Source organism: Rhinichthys klamathensis, unplaced genomic scaffold, assembly GCF_029890125.1.
Source record: "Rhinichthys klamathensis goyatoka isolate OS25496 unplaced genomic scaffold, OSU_Roscu_1.1 h1tg000010l_1, whole genome shotgun sequence".
In the NCBI taxonomy this organism is placed as follows: Eukaryota; Metazoa; Chordata; class Actinopteri; order Cypriniformes; family Leuciscidae; genus Rhinichthys; species Rhinichthys klamathensis.
In genome coordinates, this window is record NW_026606563.1 from 1369700 (window position 1) to 1388946 (window position 19247).

Here is a 19247-nt window from a genome sequence, read left to right on the forward strand (position 1 = left end):
CAGATCACCTTTTCTAGTTGTTCATCTGGCTGTCAGCAGCCAAACAACATTAAAAGTTAATGTTTTAAGGTTCAAGAGTCCAACTAAAACACACACTGATCACCATAACGGTGACTTAAAAATATTCTTTTCTCCTTCAGTGATTCTGCTTGTTAACATCAGGTGTCTTCAATAATGCTCAATCATCACTCAATTAATCACTTAATTATCTCATTAACTTTAACACTGCTTCAGAGTCATTTAACTTTTTGTTGAGCAGAATAACTATTTTGATTGCTATTAAATTAAAAACTAAAGTTTAAACCAAATCAAAAATATAGCTTGAGAAAGACTAATAAATTTAGTTGTAACAAATTACAGTAATTTTTTAGGTTGGTCCAAAGTATCATTTTTTTCAGTGTACATGGGTTAGGGGTAGGTTCAGGGTTAGTATCTAGTTATTACCCAGTAATTGTAATTACTATAATAAGTAAATAGTATGTACATGGGTAACAGGACTGTAAAAGGAAGCGTATATATATGAACATACTACTGTATAATATGAGGATTACCAGTATGAACTCCATTGACTTCAATGGATTTAAACTTATAACTCACGACCAGTGTTGGGCAGTAACGCGTTACTAGTAACGCGTTACTGTAACGCAGTTACTTTTGACAGTAACTAATACTGTAACGCATTACTTTTTAAATAAATTAACTCCGTTACCGTTACCATATGGCGCATTGTCCGTTACTTTTTTAAATTAATTAGTTGCTGGAGCGGCTGAGAAGTGTGCGCTGTCATTACACAGTACGAGAGCACTGAAGAGACTGCTAGCATTATACAGAGCGAGAGGACACCTGAGGACACATAACAAACTCACTGGACACTGAGTTGTTTACGTACACGTGAGGCAGCGCGAGCACGGAGATTACAAGCTGCACAGAGAGCGCTGAGCACTTGATGCGCATTTAAAACACAGACAGCGAAACGGTATGAATACAGAACACTTAAGTACACATTGCCATATCATTATAAAATAATAAATTTTTTGACTAGATGCTGCATCAGCAGAGAAAGAACAGAAGCTTGCCGTCGAGTCTGAGAGGAATAACAACGGCTAACTTACCTCAAGCGATTAAAGCAATGTGACAAAAACACACGCAGACCTGACCCACATGTTTTATGTCGCAATTGTTACCATCTATTTGCATTAGTTTATGTCCAGCTGGTCACTTTTATGCATTCATTAGCCGGCGAAGTTGTATTTTTAAAACTAGTGACGTGATTGATTGCTTACATTGATGTGTTCACGCAGCCGACATCAAGTCTAATCAAGTGTTCTAAAATATAAGCAAATAAAGTGAAAGACTGTACATGTAATATAGGTCTACATTTATGTAATTTTAATGCTCTGGCCTTTGCAGATATTTAAAAATGGCCATCTTCTTTAAGCTTGAATCATATAAATGGCAACACTTTACAATAAGATAACAATTTTAGCATTAAATATGGTTAATAAATGTTGTAGAAGTATCATTCATTGTTAGATGTATTTGTATCTCCTTAGTTAATGTAGGCCTACTATGAACTAACAAGAATGATCAAGGTACAATTGTATTGCTCAAATATTAATTCATGCAGTAAAAACCACAGTGGTAAAAACGTATACTGTCAGCTGCATGAACATATCAATGTTGAGAAAGCAAACAAGTCACTAGCTTTAAAAATGCTTGTTTTGTTATTTATTTCAGAAATCCTTGATATATTCAGTTTGTGCTGGTCTGACTTAAATAAAATAGTGTTTAAAAATTACTTTCTGTTTAAGTCAGTTTTGTGTTTGTATAGACCATAACGCATTAAAGGGCATTAATGGGAACATTTAAGAACTTTCTTTAAAAAAGTAACTAAAAAGTTACTTTTAACAGTAACGCATTACTTTTTGGTGTAAGTAATCAACAAAGTAATTGAGTTACTTTTTGAACGAAGTAACTAGTAACTGTAACTAGTTACTATTTCTTAGTAACTAGCACAACACTGCTCACGACTGCACAAAAATTAAATTTATGAAACCTTCAATATTTTAAGCAAAATATATACATTTTACTAGCTTAAACTTTTACTTTCATATGAACAAAATTATGATGATGATAAACAGCTTGAATCTTCGTTTCATGCTGCAATGGATCATCATTAGGTGGCAGCAAAGTGAAACGTGGACCTTTTCTTTTCCAAACCCTCTTTCTTTTTCCAAATTTAGACTATTCTTATTTGAAAAGGAGAAAAGAAATGGAGAGAAAAAAACAAGCAATAAAAAAAGTTCAACACTTCAGTAGTTCAACTCGTGTTTGAAATCCGTGAAGAAAACGCGTCACGCTAATCCACGTTTGGAGATTCGTGTCCACATTGATTCACAAATTGTCCATAAAAAGAAAAGAGAAAAAAATAAACATTGGATAAACATTCATTCATTTCGTTGTTTAAAAAACCCAACATCAAACAACAATCTTAAAGGGCAGCAATAATCATGAAAATACCCTTACGTTAAAAAGGTGGGATCAGTAGTTTCTGAAATATGCTGTTTGGAAGTCACAACAACAAACATGTCAGCCAATCAGCATTAGGGGGGCGTATGAAGGTGGTGGAGAGAGAACGATCAAGAGGGAGATTTGAACTGAAGAAAGACTACAGAAATAGAGATGAGACACAATACATAAGAGAAAAGCTCAGAAGAAATTACTGGAAAATAAAGGGTTGTGTCTGGGCAAGAGCTTTAGGACCCGTGTTAATATTAGAAACGCTGTCCAGCGCTGGAGAGAGTGATGCGGGAAGGCCTGAAAACAGACATGGGGGTTGCATTGATTCGCTCCACACATGAGTAACACTGAGTAACATGTGAGTGACACTGGGTAACATGTGAGTGACACTGGGTAACACATGAGTAACAACACATGAGTAACACTGATTAACACGTGAGTAACACTGGGTTTCAGTGTCATTGTGTGTCTGGAGCTGCTGTGCTGTTGGCAACTTACAACCAACTCTTGTTTGTAATTACTATTGTGTAGTGTACGTTCATTTTTTTGTGCTTCCTTGTCACTTGTTCATCATCTGCGCTTTATTTTACGTGAAGCATTATTTTGTTGCGCTTCTGCTATGATAAACAGACATCCACTCTTGGATTGCGTGTGTAACGGAGGACAGCTAGTGTGAGTCGCGCAGATGACTGCAAGTGAATGCGGTTTATAGCGTCGTTTGTTAGTGCACTCGACTCGCTTGCAGGGGATCGGGGTTCGAGACCGACTTACAGCAGGGCTGTTAGGATTGGATTGTGAGTTTTGGAGGCGGAGGCAAATGAAGAAGGGGTGTGTTTGTTTGGGTTGATTTCAAATATCAATAAAAAACGACTTGCCCCACCTTTGATTGAATTATTCCACCCATTCATGCAAAGGGAATGTGAAAGTAAAAGTAAAACAGAAACGATGGTGTGGCACAGACATTCTTCACTGGCACAACATAAAGACATTCATTTGTTTTTGTCATTTTATTTTAATTCCAGAATTATTGTATATGTTTATAAGCATGTTTATAAACAAAATGTAGCATCAGTGGGAAGGAAAAAGTAATTTGAGACATATCTTACAAAAATATGTAAAAAAAACAACAACAACAAAAAACAGCATAATATCATGTGTAAAGCCACAGTTACCTTCAGGGTCAAAACAGACCTGAACGCAAAAGGTGTAACAATTTAGTTTAAATGGTTATATCTTTTTACATTTATCTGTTAAAAAATCAGAATTTTTATTTTATTTTGACAGTCTTAACCAGGGGTGTTTCTAGGTTTTAAAAACAGGGCTGGGGGTGGGTGATAAGATAGCATAATTTGCAAGAGCAGGTTTTGCTCACCAGTGCTAATCAGACTATCATTATTATTTTGTGCTGGATGTTTTCTAGAGATTCTGCAAGCATAGTAGAAAGTGGCATCTCTGTTAACCGAGTACTCAAGCCATTTAAAAGAGTAAAATGAGATGAACTTGTTCCTGATTCCTAAGTGCCCAAATCCTCTTGTTTCTCTCTGGATTCTGTGCCTAGCTGCTTACCTGCTCTCCCTAACTCAACTGCAATACAAAAGTAAAATACAGAGTACAATGTGTTTGTATGTAAACAGCTCATTTCTTTTTTGTGAACAATTGTTTTTATTGAGCAGTCAGAAAATATCAAATATCAAAAAACATACAACATATTAAAGTGAAACCTACCCACCAACTCGGTAGACTTATTCTGTGCTAAGGAATTGTAAGACATTGCTGTGGAAAAGGTACAAAATAAAATACCAGATAAATAGAAAATTTACATAAACACAAAAATAAATTTTACATAAAAAAGAAGAAACAAAGGATTTAACAATGTAAAAAATGTCACTCCAATTCTTTAAAGTATTTGCCTTTGCTCAATAAATGCGAGCTGTGGATAGCTCCAAAGAAATAATATCCAGCAGAGATAAGCCCCATACACACCTGTTCATCGATTGTGGAGGAATCCAACGACTGACTAACATTTTCTTTGCTGAGAGGGAACGAAACGCTGCGTAGTTACGCTGTGGGAAAACCCCTGTGTGATTGCGTCGTGAAGCACGTGTATAATCAGTCCAATGGAAGAGCGAGACGTCATAGGTGGGTGACGTCATAGACCAGGAAACTATAAACCACCCCTGAAAGCTTTGATAAGCCTGAAGCAAGTCGATCAGGGCATGCAGGAAGTATGGCAGGCGAACGCAGTGTTTCGTTCCCTCTCAGGGAACTAAGGTTACATACGTAACCCGAGATGTTCCCTATCAAAGAAACTCCCGCTGCGTAGTTACGCTGTGGGAACCCCATACCCATACCCACATCACAAACGTCATGAAGGGAAACCCACGAAATTAAAGCTGTAGACACAGCCATACTCCTCGTAGAATGGGCCCGGACAGCCAAAGTTGAAGGCTGTCCGACCGCTTCATAAGCAAGTGAGATAGCCTCAACTTCCCACTTGCTAATAATCTGTTTTGATGCAGGGCAACCTTTCTTAGTTGAACCGAAGCAGACAAATAACTGCTCTGATCTACGCCACATGGCAGCTCTGTGAACATAGGCATCCAAAGCCCTAAGGGGATTTAACAGATTGAGTTTTTCCTGATCTGGGGTATTAAAGCTGCAGTCCGGCGTTTTTCCTCTTTGTCGCCATCTCTGTTCGAAATCTGCAATTGCAGTCATTTGCGGAATTATCAACTTTACGTGAGTTGTACTTCAACACCCTCAACACCTCACAGCGCGGAGGAACACAATGTTTGAGGAGAGTGTGAGGCTGTCAGTCACCGCCGGTGTGGATACTGTCATTCAGAATCACAGATTATTCTTTTTGGAAGTATGACCAACATAATCATTTTCACCGGAAAATGTCCTCTGAACTAGTAAGAAACATTCACTTTTGTTCTGGTTCTGACATTGCAATAAATCACGCTGATTAAATCTAACAATCGCTTATAAGTTATCATATCACGCAAAACCGTGCAAATTATACTTTGTTCTCAAATTGTTAATGTTAACAACGTCAGCATTGCGTGACTGCATGTAATGTCCTTCCGATATGTATATCCTTGTTTTCGCATGGGTCCGGTTGCAGACTCTTTTTTTCTGTTAAGTTGGCCACTCCGAAGTCCGAACGAAGTCTTTTGCATTTTACAACGGGTGAATCTGTTGTCACTGGTGATCGTCGTTTGAACCTTTCTGGATCCGCCATCAAATTGATAAGTTTAATTATATCAAGTGCTGTGAGAAAAGGCTATAAATCTCCACCTCCAGCATCCTCACACGCAATATAGCTTATACTAGCCGAGACTCCTTCTTTATGTGTACAGATGTGACGTAATGACGCAAAGACATGCTCGAATCTCCCGCGGAAATCCACCAGTACCACTGGAATTAAAAACATTATTACAAGCTTACCGCTTTGAATCGAGCTAAGGCAAGCAGAGAGTTTTGAACACTGGCTGGTTATGTATTTTCTCAAATATGTATTTTGGATCATTTTTAACCCCAAAAAAGCTACGGACTGCAGCTTTAACCCTCTGGGGTCTGAGGTGTTTTCGGGGTCCTTGAGATGTTTTGGCATGCTCTGACATTTGTGCTTTTTTCAGTTGCTTATAAACATATTAATGGCACAGGTGAAATTACACTCTATATAGCACACACAGGGCTACCATAATATGTGAGCAACATTTATGTACATGTTTGTATTTTTGAGAGAATATTGTTTATGCGTGGTTATTGAAAAAACTAAAAAATAAAGTTTCTAATATAAGGCCACAAATAACATGCTAAATATCTGTCCACAAGACTTTTGACTAGTGGATGTTGTCGCCTAGAGTTTTTGCTTCAAATTGATCTGAAAATCATTCTGCCTAATCATTCTCATAAAACAATAGATTGTTTTAAATTGTGAAAAACATTTTTTTGTTTGCAAAGGCAATATGCGGATGGGTGGAACGGCCCAACCCCCTCATGAATAATTAGGCAGTTCTCACCTGAGCAGACTGCATACTAATGAGCCTTTCATTCAGGGGTGTCACACAAGAAAGAATGCAAGGACAATATATATATAAATAAATAAATATTTATATACACGCACACACACACACACACACACACACACACACATATATATATATATATACAAACAATCAAAATATAAATGAAAGCCAAAAGCACATTTTTAGTCACACCCTTTAGCCATCCACACATAAAAATAAACCAGTCGCATTTCAAAGTCGTACGCGAAATGAACGCCAGGTGGCGCAAAGGGACATTTAGCAAAACGTAAGTGGGGCTAATGTCTATTAACAGTAGCCTAAGGATGAAATACTACAAGTTAGGGTAATTTCCAAATAAGCCTACAACAAATTGTTGGTCATACAGATAAGATATAATCTTTTAAAACTGTAAAAGGCTAAAGTAGGCCTACACTCACAGGCTAAAGACAAAACGTTTTCTCGCTCATGTGAGAAACAAACGTTTGGGTATTTCTCAGTGAGAAAATGCATAGCCGAGCGTAGAACTTACGGTTCGATCATCAAGATGACATGGGTTCAAATCCCGCACAATCATGGTCTGCTGTAAATTTTATATTTATTATTGCAGAGAGATTTGTCTAGCTCTAAAACTCTGTTACACCATACAGTTTTTTTTTGCTTATATTTATAAAATACAATTATCATGTATTTCCATTTTACACTAAGGAACAAAATAGTATCCAACAGAACGACTTTGCATCTGTATAATAATAGGCTACCAATCGTAATTTCAAAAGCAGTTCTGTAAAAAAATAAATTATATATAGCCTATATTTTTTTTTATTCCAGGCTCTCACGCCACACCCCCGATTTCTCACGCTGAAGTGTCAACCCGGTCGGTCAAATTCCTGAAAGATATAGTTTATCTATAGATCTACCTGTTGAGCCACTCGTGATCGACTAGTTATTATACCGCAAATTAGTAAAAATATCCCGTAATCTATCTAGAGCGAGCGTGCATGATATTGTAGATATTGTGCTCCAAACCGTGCGCGCGCATGGCAGAGAGGTCTGTTCCCTACAACCTAGAGTTTTTAAAAACATGGTTTTAAGTAAAGTGTGATTTGCCAGGGGGGACTGGGATTTCCTTCTGGTCTAAACATCCCTGCTTCTGCTGAATTATTTGAATCCCCACACCCCTCCCTCCACAGCTAATCAATGCTATAGGCTACTTCACCAATATCAAATATAAAATAGAGATATGCAACAGGCACGTTTAAACGACAAACAATAAACTCAAAACCAGCGTTTCAGTTGTTCATTAGTTCCAGTGGCCTGAATGCATGCACGGCTTTTCAAAATTTCCCAAAGCGTGTTGAGATTATTTTGAATGAAATATTGAAGTTTATAATTAAGTTTTCTGGCACACCACGCCGAGTGGCCCTATGCATTTTTCTAAAGTCGGGTTTTATTCTGGCATGGTAAGTTAGTGTTCGACAAACGCGGCGGCGCGTTCATTTAGATTAATTTTATTTTTCTCATTATTACAGCTAAAATAACTTAATAGGCGACTCCGTAATTTTTTGGTCATACAGATAAGAGTAGAGTAGCTTACATCGTTCAAAACTGTAAACTTGTATTCATATTAGGCTAACGGCAAAAACAGTATATCTGTCGTGTCGTCTCTGTCTCCGGGAACTGCGCGTCACAAAAATGAACCGAAAGCCACTTCAGCTCAGTCACGATAAGAAATCGGCTATGTCTAAAGCCTTTAAATGTCTAAATATTTAGGCTAATAAATATTATCTGATTATGTAGGCTAATCCATATGAAAACTAGAGGTACAGAGGATCTACTCAAACATAAGCGCTTCCCAATGAGAAAATGACAAGACAAGGGTGAAAATCTCGCTCTAATTAAATGTAGGCTAAATCAGCTTCCATGCATATGTGTTTGCTTAATTGCTTGGGTTTCCGGAGATCGCACTTATAAGAGGTATTAGAAACAGAGTGGTCGCGTTCGTCATGGGCGATCTCATTCGGTTCCCCGGCTGATGAAATCATGTATATCGCCGCATCACAAGGTGAGCCCGAGCACTTAAGGCTGATGATTGGTTTTTGGGGGAGGCGAACCCAAATCCTTTCTACCTAGACGTGCATGAAGAGGTCATGAGATCGTGGGAGTCTCCTTTGACTTTTCGTGACTGCTCAGCGGCCTCTTCCGCCTTCTCTGCCCTCGCAGAGGCCGCGGCCTAGGGTACACTGGGGTTCCCCCCGTGGAGTGTTCTGTGGCAACACATCTGTGTCCCCACAGCGCCTCCACCTGGCGTGGCGACCCTAAGCACCCATCCAATGCCTGTAGGTTTTTTTGTCTACTCCGTTGGCAAAGACCTATAGAGCAGCGGGGCAGGCTGCCGCCTCACTGCATGTTATTGCCATCCTTCAGGACATGCACAAGGGTAGGGCTGATTCAAGGCTCATCCAAGAGCTGCCTGCCGTCACCGTCACCACCTCGCTCTACGAGCGACGAAGGTGACCGCACGCTCCCTGGGTCAGGTGATGTCCACATGCGTGGTCAGACATCTCTGGCTTAACCTGGTTGATATGCACGAGGCTGAGCGAACCCGCTTCCTCAACTCCCCCATATCCCAGGCTGGCCTCTTCGGGGGTGCGGTCGAGGACTCTGCCCAACAGTTCTCGGCCGTCCAGAAGCAGACTGAGGCTACTAAACATGTTCTGACTCCGTGGCCAGCTGCTGCCACCCAGCCGCCAGCTCAGACGCCTCAGCCTGCTTGCTGCCAAAGGCACCCTCCTGTGACTTCAGCTTTCTGACTTCGCGCCCTCCTGTGACTTCAGCCCTCCTGTGACCTCAGCTTTCTACGGGCCGGAGTGCCCTTAGAACGAGTTTCCAGGCATGTTGTTGTCTCAACAGATGCCTCCTCCACGGGCTGGCCAATGGACATACTGCCGCGGGCTCCTGGACAGGAACCCAGCGCCTTTTGGCATGTCGATTGCCTCGAGTTGCTGGCAGTACATCTCGCTCTTCACCGCTTCCATGCGTTGCTCAAGAACCAGCACGTACATGTCCGACCAGACAATACCGCGACAGTGGCGTACTTCTTCCGACAAGGTGGTCTACGCTCTCGCCGTTTGACGCAACTCGCCCGCCACCTCCTCTTATGGAGTCAGAAGCATCTGAGGTCGCTTCGAGCCATTATATTCCGGGAACCCTGAATTGTGCGACGTGTGGTGACTCCATCCCCAGTCGGTTCAGCTGATTTGGGATCAGTTCGGGGACGCACAGGTAGACCTGTTTGCCTCCCATGACTCGTCCCATTGCGACCTGTTTCACTCCCTGTCCGAGGGCACCCTCGGCACAGACGCACTGCCGCGGGGCCTCCGCAAGTATGCGTTTCCCCAAGTGAGCCTTCTTGCACAGACCCTGTGCAAGATCAGGGAGGACGAGGAGCAGGTCATATTGGTTGCGCCTCTTTGGCCCAGCCGGACCTGGTTCTCCGAACTTGTACTCCTTGCGACAGCACCTCCCTGCCTGGGCAATCCCTCTGAGGAAGGACTTCTCAGGGACGGGGCACCCTATGGCACCCTCGTCCCGATCTCTGGAACCTCCACATGTGGCTCCTGGACGGGACGAGGTAGGTTTGAGTACCCTACCACCGTAGCCGGTGGTGGCTACCATCACTTCCACTAGAGCATCGTCCACTAGAGATGCCTATGCGTTGAAGTGGAACCTCTTCGTCTACTGGTGCTCTTCTCGCCGAGAAGACCCTAGAAATGCCCGATCAGTGTTGTGCTTTCCTTCCTGCAAAATGGGTTGGAGTGAAGGATGTCTCCCTCCACCCTGAAAGTGTGTGTTGCCGCTATCACCGCACATCACGACGCAGTCAAAGGTAAGTCTCTGGGAAAGCACGACCTGGTCATCAGGTTCCTGAGAGGAGCAAGGAGACTGAATCCTCCTCGCCCTCCTCTCATTCCCTCTTGGGACCTCTCAGTGGATACGTGCGATATTCTCCTCAGGTGAGCCTCACAAGCCCTGAGTTCCTCCAGCGCTGTTGACGTCAATGCCAGAGTTATGCCTCCGGCAGCTTTTGCGATTGGCTAGGTGCCGCCATGTGCATGGTTCCCCCTCTGGGTGACCCCCACATGTGTATTTCCACTGTAAGCCTCTGAGCATGTGTCTTTACCTTGGCAAGCCACTCTGCCACCCATGGGGTTGAAATATTCCACCCTGCGGGCTAGACACCCCAGTGCTCTCCGTTTTGGACTGGGAAGCCCATTTCGTCGTCATTTGACGTAACTCGAAGTGACAACGAAAGGGAACGTCTCAGTTACGGATGTAACCCTCGTTCCCCTCGTTACGTCTCCCTACCACTTCCGCTGTGCCGCTGGAATAGCCGAGTTCAGTCTTGGCTCCTCAGCGAAGAAACATATCTGCATATTGCGGCGTCCTTCCTTTTATACCCACGCGGTGGGGCGGAGTTACGCCATGCAAATTCCGCAGACCCATGGCATTTCCTTGCCATTGGCTCGTTTTAATCCGTCTCTTTTGTCCACTTTCAACCACTTCTATCCTGATTTCTCCGAGTGGAGGGTCTATGGGTGGGTAAATGAATGGACAAAATAAGCTCACATAATTTACATTTGAACGCGACCGGAGACAACGGAAAAACACACGGTGATCATCAGCTTTCATTTCTGCTCTGACAGACACAAGACCAGCCAAACGCTGTAAGTGTGTGTTAGAAATCAGGAATGATGAGAGAACTTTGTGCTCGATACCTTTTTCATCTTCAAACCAAATGTGGGTCTTCAGCCAAAGTTTAAATCACGTCATGGTCGAGAGTGAACAAGCTCAAAACATTTTAGACCCCGTTTACACCTGAATTTAGTCGTCCACTTGTGATCCAATCGACAAAACGCATCTTAATACCAGGTGTACACAGGGCCTAAGTTTGCTTTCACATTCCCTTCAAGAAGCTGCCAATCGCCGAGCTTTAAATTCTGTATTCTATATTAAGCCGTCCCCTTTGACTACAGTATACTATAATAATGTATATATGTGAATGTATTATTTGCAGATATATCCATTATCTCCAAAGTCATCTCAATAGTAACATATTCAGAGGCTCATGGGTACTGTAGTATTTGGTGCCATTAGACAGAGAATCAACAGAAAAATGGGATTGTTTTTTTCCCCAAAATTAAACTGAAATATTTAGAAGTGACGGTCAAAACATATGGGCACCGGTTTCCACCACTTAATTTACATAACTGCATAACAATTACACAATTTTCTCATAGATATGATTTTCAACAGCCTCACAGTGATTATTATTAGAACTTAATTATAGGAAATGTTCTCATTATTATGAAGTCAGTATGATATAATGAATCATAATTATGACATTGTATCTTTTACTTATGAGATACAAAGTCATAATTATGAGATATGTTCTCATTATTCTGAGAACATTTTTCTCCAAGGGGTAGAGCTGTGGTCAGGACCAAAACATCATTTTAAGCAATTTAATTTATTCACACATAGATGTATTACTTGTATTGTAAAGCGCTTTGGTGGCCATTGGGTCTGTGAAAATGCTATATAAAATAGATGATAAAATAATGAATAGGTAAATGAATAAGTAAATGGTAAAATGGTAAATGGACTGCATTTATAGACTTATGTAAGTATAACATATAAACACAATATAAAATGTCCTGATATTTAAGTTCATCCCCTAAAATCTAGATTGTTTTTGTTGTTGTTCCAATGTAAAGCACTTTTCTGCAAAAGCAGCAGTTCTGTGACTGCCAGTAGAGGGTGTTGTGGAGTTATCATGCGGGACATGAATATTCTCTCTCTCTCTCTCTTTCTCTGTGTAGGTGATTCCTCTGTTTGCTGTAGAGTGTCTCCGCAGGCATAATGCACCTAATAATGTGGAGATGAAGCAATCACCCCCACACACGAAAACCAATGATTAGACACAGCACACACTTCAACACCCCTCTGTTGGATTTCTGCAAATAATGATAACATTCATATTCTTACTGCAGTAGAATGAAATGTTTTCACTTTTTTTCTCTCATTATGAAGCTTTATATCTTTATTCTAATCTGTATGTTTACTAATAATCATGATACTGATGCAAATAGATTATGATTTATCTTTTTGTAAAAAATGATGTGTGGAAAATTTTATGAAAATAAAGAGTTTGGTCAATCTTCTGTATCATTTGGTTATTTCAGAAGGAAAATGTGACAGCTTGTAGTGAAGAGAATGTATGCCACATTACATATGGGCAATGTTTAGCAGTCTGACCCTGAAACCCTTCAGAGAAAAATTAGAGGAAGGGACAGAAAAACATAAAAGTTAAGAATCTTTATTTTACCCTTTTAATGAGAAAAAAAATCTAATTTGAAGTGCCCCTATTATGCTTTTTCAGATATTCCCTTTCATTCAGTGTGGAATGTAACTGCTTGTGAATGTAAAATGTCTGCAAAGTTTTAAAGAACGAAGTGCACAACAAATGAAGTATTTGTCTCCTAAAAGAAAGGATCAACTCTGAACTGCCGAAACGAGTCGTCAGCAATTCCAGTTTCACTTCCTGATCAAACAGTTACAGTGTAACAAATGATCTTCATTGGCTGCCGGTGAACGATGTCTACTTTGACCCTCGAACGCTGTAGTTTTAGCTGAGACTGGAGTTTCATGTCGTTGTTCATGTTGAGAAGACGCTGTTTTCTGCACTGCAAATCCAGTGTGAATGTGCTACAATAGATGAGGACTTGCGCTGGAATTGATACAGAGAAACCGGCGCCATTGTTACCGTTTGTATCACTGTGTATCAATCGCTGAGGGAGAGCTGAAATGTTTCAGACACTCGCTGCAAGCAGTCGACCAATCACAACACACTAGGCCATCTGACCAATCCGAGCAGAGCAGGCTCGTGGAAAGAAGGGCTTTACAGAGACTGGCTGCGTCCGAAATCCCATACTCTCTTGAGGAGGTACTTATTTTGAATAAGACATTATATATTTGAGCAGATTACATTAGAAGGTGTGGAATAAATGGATTACAGTGATTTATTCTTTAGAAACAAATCCATTATTATTTGCTTTTCACTGAGTTTTGTGTTTAACATTTGAACTTTTCCATTAGCTTGACATGTTGCCAGACGTAGAGTAGCATTTATACGCATGTATGATGCTCCTGAAGGGTTCGACTCTCTGACCTCATGAATTAGAATATTACGTCGATAGTATTGTTTTCATTCCTCGTTTCATTGCGATGCTAAAAATGGAATTTGATCCTTTCGATATAAATCTAGAAAGCTGTTCTTTTATTTCTAGCCAACATTGTATTACAGTCTCACAACTTTAAAAATATACAATTTTAGAGCATTTAGAACATTTATAAAGAAAAAAATCTAACAGCAAATATTATTTGAGAAACCACAACAACAAAAAATAAATCAGAGAAAAATAAAGTGATAGAGTGTGCTTAATCAAGAGTAGATATACCCGTATCTGAGTTCAAAACACTAGATTTCTGTCATTTTCCCCCACAAATCCCCACAGGACTTTTCTGATGTGTCATTAGCACCATCGGCCCAGGGTCGTGTGTGAGTTTGGTTTCAGTCCATCATTAGTGTCTCTTCCCTGGGTAAGAACAGGCTGGACTGTGTAATGCTAAAGTGAACTAGCATATTGACCCCACGCTGAAAGCTTGGCTGAAGGCTGCTTTACATTCAGCTTGCCTCCTGGACTGAAGGTACAAACGCAGTTCATAAGCATGAAACAAGACTGCATTACCAAAATAACAGTAGACTATTTCGTTTAGCATATTCACAGAACACTTGTAATGATATATTCTCATATAATTGTGTACTTTGTCTTTTTTTTCCACCTCGTAGCATTGGTTTGTTATAATACTGATTGAAACGACATACCCTGCAGAAAGAGGCTTGAGATTAGCATAACTAAAAGGTGCGTGGCATCACAAGTAAGTGATTTTTTGATTGTCTCATTGTGCATTTTGGGATTCGCTAGCATGTGTTGTTCTACATTCTGAAATCACGTTTAATAGGAGAGGACCGATTTACTAGCTGTTCCGCTGTATCTATGAGGTTACCAATAATCATTTGCTAAACCTTCCTGCGGAGGGAAGTCGCCTGGAAACATCACTGCCGTCTCTCGAGCTTCGAGCCTTGAGGTAAATGGGTGCTAGTCTTGCTTCCGGGCGGCAGCTCGGGGGCGGACCAGCGTCTCTTGCGTGTGCGCGGTGGCTCTGAAGGCTGTGGCGCTGGGACGGGTGCGCGGGGGGGGGGCATCTCCACTGGCCCGCCCGGAGCAGGTGTGGGAGTCAGAGCCAGACACACGTCCCCGGCGCTGAGCTGGCGGCACTGCAGCCCATACAGCTGCGCGCTCCGCTGGGGACTGCAGGAAGACCAGCCGCGCTCCCGCACGAAGAACGGATACTCCGCTAACACTGTGAGAAGCTCCTGCCGGAACAAGAGAGCACACTTCGGTGAGATGACAACACTTCACAGACAAAGACACTTGAGAGAATTCCTGCAGGAAAAGGATCCACCATATAGCAGAGAGAGAAATACAAATCATAACTCTTTGTTAGAAAACATCATTTGTTGTTATTAAGGAACACTGTGTCCTAACTACACGCGACGCGCGATAAAAGGCGTCTTTTCCATGTTAATCAGTGTTTGTCCTAGGCACCCGCGACGGCGACACGCAACGATTCTATTTTAGAAACGGTTTATATTTTTCTGCGGCGTCGTGCTGGAACAACAAACACAAAGTGTGGCACTGATAATCTCAGGTACTGTTTTGGCTCGTTTCCACTGAGCGGTACGGTACAGTTCGGTTCGGTACGCAATTATTTGCGTTTCCACTGTCAAAAGTTGTGAATGGTACCAAAAAGCCGAACCGTACCGTACCACTTTTTGGGTACCCTTCCGTTGGGGTACCTAGCACAGCGGTACGGTCCTAAAGGGTGGAGCTAGACTCACTGCAGAACGCTGATTGGTTGACAGAGTATCGTCACTTGCGCGTGCTACAAGGGCATTAGCAGCGCCATTTTTTAGTTGAAATATAATACTACTGTTATTGTGTCACGAAATGTAGAGTTTTTCAGGCGAGAAAGTAGTTTTTTAAAGCTCAAATCTGTGGTTTATTTATAGATTTATGATAATTTGAAGATCCATTCCAAGCAATCACCGGACGCTCGGCGCTCGTGCACCCCGCCTGGAACAGCCTTTCCCCGGCTAGCCGTTCTGATGTTTGCCGCTGACTCTGACGTCTCTGTAGTGGTTAAACATGAGATATAATTCGTCTTGTACAGACCTTACAGGCGATCTTTGGTCTCGTGAATCTATAATTCGTTCCCTGGCCAATAGTTTTGGCAGAAGGCTAAGAGAAGTTTCATATATTTGAGCGCTGAATTTGTATATTTGACTGAATTGTTTGCTTTATGTTATTAAAGCTTTACTGTGTATCTTTTTGTACCTTTTACTTATACTTTTATAATGGCTATTATTGATAAAACTGAAATTCAACAAAAATAGACAGTTTTGTCATTTTTTTATTTTATTACAAGATCATCTGTAAAGTTGTTTATTGCAACATTTACCAATCCAATATGCAATACATTGCCTGGAAAAGGTTTAATATTTTTAAATTTAAACGAAAAGAGGCAGGGTTGTGTTTTATATTTAGATTTGTTATAAATATAACGTTACATACCTGCAGTGAATATAATCAATAGGATATGCGTTGCCTGAACCACATTTGTGTGCTTATAATGTTTAAAATGTATTTAAATTAAACCGAAAAGAAGCAGAGTGGTGTTTTATAACATATTTTGTTTTATTGTTGCCTAAAATGTACATAACCGGAGTAGCAGAGCGAGCTGAGTCGCGTATTCAAGAACGCGCTGTTCCATCAGCAGAATTGCGCGTCCTCGGGATCATTCTCCTGAGTCGGACTTTGCGTGGCTACTTGGTATTGAGAAACGCCTAATGCCAGCGCTTGTTTCTTGTGACAAACATGCCGAGAAGCAAGAACAAGATCTGCTGTCTATCATCCATTGTTGTTTACTATGTCGCTTTCTTCGCGCGAAAATGACGTCGATCGCTTCTTTCCGGCAAACACCACGCCTATCAAGTAAGGGTACTGTTGGCAGTGGAAACGCTAGCCGGATCATGCTTTACCGACCCGAGCCGTACTGTACTGTACTGTACCGTACCGCCTCAGTGGAAACGAGCCTTTTGTGTGCTTTATTTAATGCTAAAAGCGTGTAATGTGACTTTGAATATTATTTAGTGCTCCAGCTTTGTAGCCGTAAAAAGCAACAATGGATAATTCACCTCAGATCTTGAAATTGAACAAATGGAAACAAGAACGTTCAAACTGTGAACAAACAAGTGTATTCTTTGACAAAGAATACAAGTGTATTCTTTGTTTTAGTAACTCAGTAGCCTATGTATTTTTAATAATGTTTAAATTCATATTTGTGAATTTGATTATGTAGCCTACAATCCATTTTCTTGCTAGTGCCGTCAAGATTACTTGCCGCGAGACTCCGCCCACACGCTGTTCTGATTGGCTGGTGCTGTGCACTTGCCGCGAGACTCCGCCCACACACTGTTCTGATTGGCTGTAGGTTTTGATTGATTTTGACGCATCTCGCAGTCGCGTCGCGCCTGATGTGGACAGACGCATTATTTGTCGCTGGAATCTTATCGCATCGCGTCTGGTTAGGACAAGGTATAAAGCAGCATACATCATCACATACAAATCTCCTTTCCTAATCAGCATTTCCTCTTTCTATCAAGTTTCAGTTAAAACTCATGAAAATGTTGGACCAACACTAGTGGAATGAGTAAACTCCTGTTTTGCCAGTGAAATGATTTTTCTCAGAAAAAGCCTAAGAATTGTTCTTCGTAAAGTAAACTGGTAGAAGAGTGCAGGTGGTGCCTCAACTAACCCAGGCAGGGTGGTCGCTTGGCAACCAAAGACAACAGAATTTGGTTTGGCACCGAAACCTCTTGCAGGAGCTCAAGTGCTCAAATGCTCTTTGAGAAAGAACTGTTGTTTGTTCCCATAGGGGCTAAAAGCACATTTGACTTCATTCTCCTTTAAAGCACTAGATGGCACTCAAATTCAGCTCAGCACTTTTCTTAACAACCACTTTCGATGACACACATGCATTTGGCTGATCCTTCACACTATCTTGGGAGTTTATTCTGCGCTAATTTAATCTAATTGATCTTTCTCTTTATATTTATATTTATATAGTAGATTTATGTACAACATAAGAATCGATAAATTTATTGTCAATGTTTTGAGACAAATGTCTCCTTAATGTTTTTCCGTTTTGCTCATGGTAAATAAAACAACAGTTTTTCAATAAGAGAAGAATATGTAAAGTATGGTATTTGGGGTGAAAGACAAGAAACAGCTGTCTGACTTTTCCATTTGTTGACACGACATGGTTAGATTCAAATGATAATTAACACATATTAAGTTGGGTGTCCACCTTAGAGATAATCACCATTTATAATGAAACTAACATATTTTGTCATATTTATTGTTAACTGTAAAGCTACATTTAATTATTATGGGATCTCATTCAGTGCTTTCAGAACTTTAATTTATAAAATAATTTTATTTCTGTATTTTTAATATGAACATATATTTATTGTACAAAAATGAATTAATTTATTTATGAAAATAAACAGTAAACTTTGCTAAAGAACTTCTACTGGCCAAAACGAAAAACATCTGAAATAAGCCAGGTTATCTAAATCAAAGATTAGACTGAAATATGTTTATTGTAAAATATCATTCTCAAAGACTGAATCACTTTTTTACATCAATCATTGTTTTGCAGATGCCAGAAAAAAGGAAAGAGTGGCGCCACAAACTGAATCTTGCCTGTTGCAAAACAACATTCTTGTGACTTCTCTAATTAAACAACATATATTTAGTTGTAAACTCCAAATATAGCTCGCTCCAAAATGAATGTTTAACATTAGCAGACAGGCTGTCAGTTCATAAAGTGAGCTTACTTTATTTTCTTCAATTGATATCCATTCAAAAAGGCCAAACTGTTCTCACTCCAAAGGTGGCTGATAATGATAATGAAAATCATGATATCAAAATTATACGCCAGCATAACTGTAAACTCTAATGCTCAAAGTATTCAATTGTATTGAGCAGGGGAACATTTAAGTATTCAAACTAGTTGAACCTCTTTAACCTTGGTTAACTTTTTTTTTGAGCTGATAAACTGACACATTTTATGTAACCAGAATTGTTAATGGTTTGAGTTTAGTGAACTGTCTTCACTGTCTTGGCTGGGGTTTAAAAGACACTTAATATTCAGTAATGTTATCGATTTGACAGCACTGACACTATTGGATGAGAAAAATCGAGCTGGATGTTGATATCACTGCTTTCTGTAAAACTGCTTTATAGATTAATCAAATTAATTTCACCACTGATCTGACTCAATCTCAAAAATGACACTATTGTCTTCTGTAGAGCTGTTTTACAGCTGAAATTGTATTCAAACTTTGCAACGTTAATACTGCCGTTTTTTGTTTTTGTTTATTCTTGTACATTTCTGGCTTCTTCTGGGGATATTGTAACATCTATATTTGCTGTCCTTCTGAACCTC

The 19247-nt window shown here is 40.4% G+C and overlaps 2 protein-coding genes across 5 annotated transcripts in view; one reads left to right on the plus strand and one right to left on the minus strand.

Moving 5' to 3' along the window:
• Nucleotides 1-12628, plus strand: part of irf10 (interferon regulatory factor 10) — a 35056-nt gene extending 22428 nt beyond the window's left edge. For both annotated transcript variants that reach the window (XM_056261410.1, XM_056261406.1), the window contains one exon: nt 12434-12628. In XM_056261410.1, coding sequence (XP_056117385.1) covers nt 12434-12532 — 99 coding nt within the window. In that variant the 3' untranslated portion in view covers nt 12533-12628. The remainder of the gene's footprint in view (nt 1-12433) is intronic.
• A 1241-nt stretch (nt 12629-13869) lies between these two features.
• zmp:0000000926 (ataxin-1) overlaps nt 13870-19247 on the minus strand; it is an 88979-nt gene continuing 83601 nt past the window's right edge. For all 3 annotated transcript variants that reach the window (XM_056261420.1, XM_056261433.1, XM_056261427.1), the window contains exon 3: nt 13870-15051. In XM_056261420.1, coding sequence (XP_056117395.1) covers nt 14731-15051 — 321 coding nt within the window. In that variant the 3' untranslated portion in view covers nt 13870-14730. The remainder of the gene's footprint in view (nt 15052-19247) is intronic.